Source organism: Lampris incognitus (assembly GCF_029633865.1).
Source record: "Lampris incognitus isolate fLamInc1 chromosome 5 unlocalized genomic scaffold, fLamInc1.hap2 SUPER_5_unloc_2, whole genome shotgun sequence".
Taxonomy (NCBI): domain Eukaryota; kingdom Metazoa; phylum Chordata; class Actinopteri; order Lampriformes; family Lampridae; genus Lampris; species Lampris incognitus.
In genome coordinates, this window is record NW_026611072.1 from 1 (window position 1) to 2,500 (window position 2,500).

Sequence of the window (2,500 nt, forward strand, 5' to 3'; positions counted from 1 at the left end):
CACTATTGTCTCCATTTCTATTCGCACATGTTTTGCTGGGCGGGTTTTGGCGCGACACACCGTTCCAACCAGCTTTTAGATACAACAGTTTGAAAAAAATAATAATATTGAATTTCATTATAATAACGCCTGCGGTTGCTGAACAATAGCACTTGGGTGTTGACGATTTGACAGACGGGTGGATGGCGTGAATATGGAGCGCCTCGCCGCCCAACCTGCAGGACACACACACACACACACTCACACACACACACACACACACACACACACACACACATCTCCCTTTCTCACTCTCGATTATAACAAAAAATGAAGTGACAAATGACCTTTAAAAAGCACAGCGTGCCTAAATATAACCCTTGGCTCCTGCTAAGGAAGGTTGCATAAACGGCGACTGATTCCAGCGAGCTGGAAGTCATCGGTTTACATCAGCTCAGAGCGGTTCCTGATCCCGGGTCAGCCCCCACCCACCCCCACCTCCACCCCCACCCCCCTGGCACCTACTGAAGTTTCTCCTCAACCTCGCTTAACAAGGATGAATGTGAATGTCATGTTTTGTCTCAATGAGCCAGTGTGTGTGTGTGGGGGGGGTCTATTCTGTTGCCTACCAACACGGGGATCACAGGTTCGAATCCCCGTGTCACCACCGGCTTGGTCGGGCGTCCCTACAGACACAATTGGCCGTGTCTGTGGGTGGGAAGTCGGATACGGGTGTGTGTCCTGGTCGCTGCACTAGCGCCTCCTCTGCTCGGTTGAGGCGCCTGTTCGGGGGGGGGACTGGGGGGAATAGCGTGATCCTCCCATGTGCTACGTCCCCCTGGTGAAACTCCTCACTGTCAGGTGGAAAGGAGCGGCTGGTGACTCCACATGTATGGGAGGAGGCATGTGGTAGCTGCTCCTCCCCGGACCAGCGGAGAGGGTGGAGCAGCAGCGACCGGGGTGGCTCGGAAGAGTGGGGTAATTGGCCGGGTACAAGTGGGGAGGAAAAGAAGCCAGTGTGCTTAGGTCAACCTTACCCTTACCCTCTCTCTCTCTCTCTCTCTCTCTCTCTCTCTCTCTCTCTCTCTCTCTCTCTCTCTCTCTCTAGGGGGACCCCCTCCCTCTGTCCCTCGTCGAGCTGGTGAGGACCAGTCCCATCTCCTCTGTAGATGACCTGAAGACTTTGCTGCAGGAGCAGACTGACTCCATAGGTAAGGTAACCTGTGACACACACACAAACACACACAAACACACACAAACACGCATGCATACACACAAACACACTGCTAACAAACAAAAAAAAAGCCGCACACTTGCGCTCATGCTACGTCACCATCCTGCCGTGTGTCGGCATGTTGTGCACAGACCTGCACACTGTTAACAGGGTCCATATTGGCATCTATGTGAAACAAAAAGCGTCCACGCACGTGCATTTCTGCATGCAGGGGCGTAGCACAGAATTCCGGGCCCTGAACATCGGCAGACTCCGTGGGCCCCTTTCCTCTTTGGTCCCTCACGCATCACCTCTTGGGAGTTCTAGCATGCTGCATGTGTTATCTACAATCACAGAACATTCACCCGTTTTAACCTGACTCCACCTACCAGCAGTCGCCCGTGACGGGACTAGCTGAGCTGCACTGAGAGACGCTCGTGAGGGGGGCGGACTGAACCATTTTGCACCTTTCGTAAGGGGTGAGAGGGGCCGCAGAGAGCCTCCACTGTTCTCTTTAAGTCCCCCAACCCACGTACTGAGCCCATTTTAACTGGAGTTATGACGCTAATTAGTGCCCCCGCCTTTCTCGGCCCTGGTAGGTCCACACCCCCCCCCCCAATACGACACTGCTGTTTGCATGCTAACACACACACACATACACACACACCCACACACGCACACACGTGGTGTTGTACAGAGAGACAGTAATTACAGAAAAGGTGGAGGCGGCCGTGTGGGCGTGACCCCGGAGGGCCGCTCAGATAGGAATGTAGTGTTTTGTGTGTGTGTGTGTGTGTGTGTTTTGTGTGTGTGTGTGTGTGTGTGTGTTTGTATTTTGGGTGTGTGCGTGTGTTTTGTGTGTGTGTGTGTGTGTGTGTTTGTATTTTGGGTGTGTGCGTGTGGAAGGCGAGTACGCCAGACAGAGGGAGAGAATGTCACCCGTGTGCAGTATTTACCCCTGTTTACCGAGGACGGCGAGCAAGAGAGGACGAACGGAGACAGACAGACAGACAGACAGACAGACAGACAGACAGACAGACAGACAGAATGGGAGACAGACAGACAGACAGACAGACAGACAGACAGACAGACAGACAGACAGACACAGACAGACAGACAGACAGACAGAATGGGAGACAGACAGACAGACAGACAGACAGACAGACAGACAGACAGACAGAATGGGAGACAGACAGACAGACAGACAGACAGACAGACAGACAGACAGACAGACAGACAGACAGAATGGGAGACAGACAGACAGACAGACAGACAGACAGACAGACAGACAGACAGACAGACAGAATG

At 53.0% G+C, this 2,500-nt stretch overlaps 1 protein-coding gene across 1 annotated transcript in view; it reads left to right on the forward strand.

Moving 5' to 3' along the window:
- Nucleotides 1-1,117: 1,117 nt before the first annotated feature.
- The window catches only part of LOC130131920 (uncharacterized), a gene marked incomplete at its 5' end in the record, with an annotated part of 14,984 nt that continues 13,601 nt past the window's right edge, over nt 1,118-2,500 (forward strand). The window contains one exon of the mRNA XM_056301646.1: nt 1,118-1,190. Within this exon, the coding sequence (XP_056157621.1) occupies nt 1,118-1,190 (73 nt within the window). The remainder of the gene's footprint in view (nt 1,191-2,500) is intronic.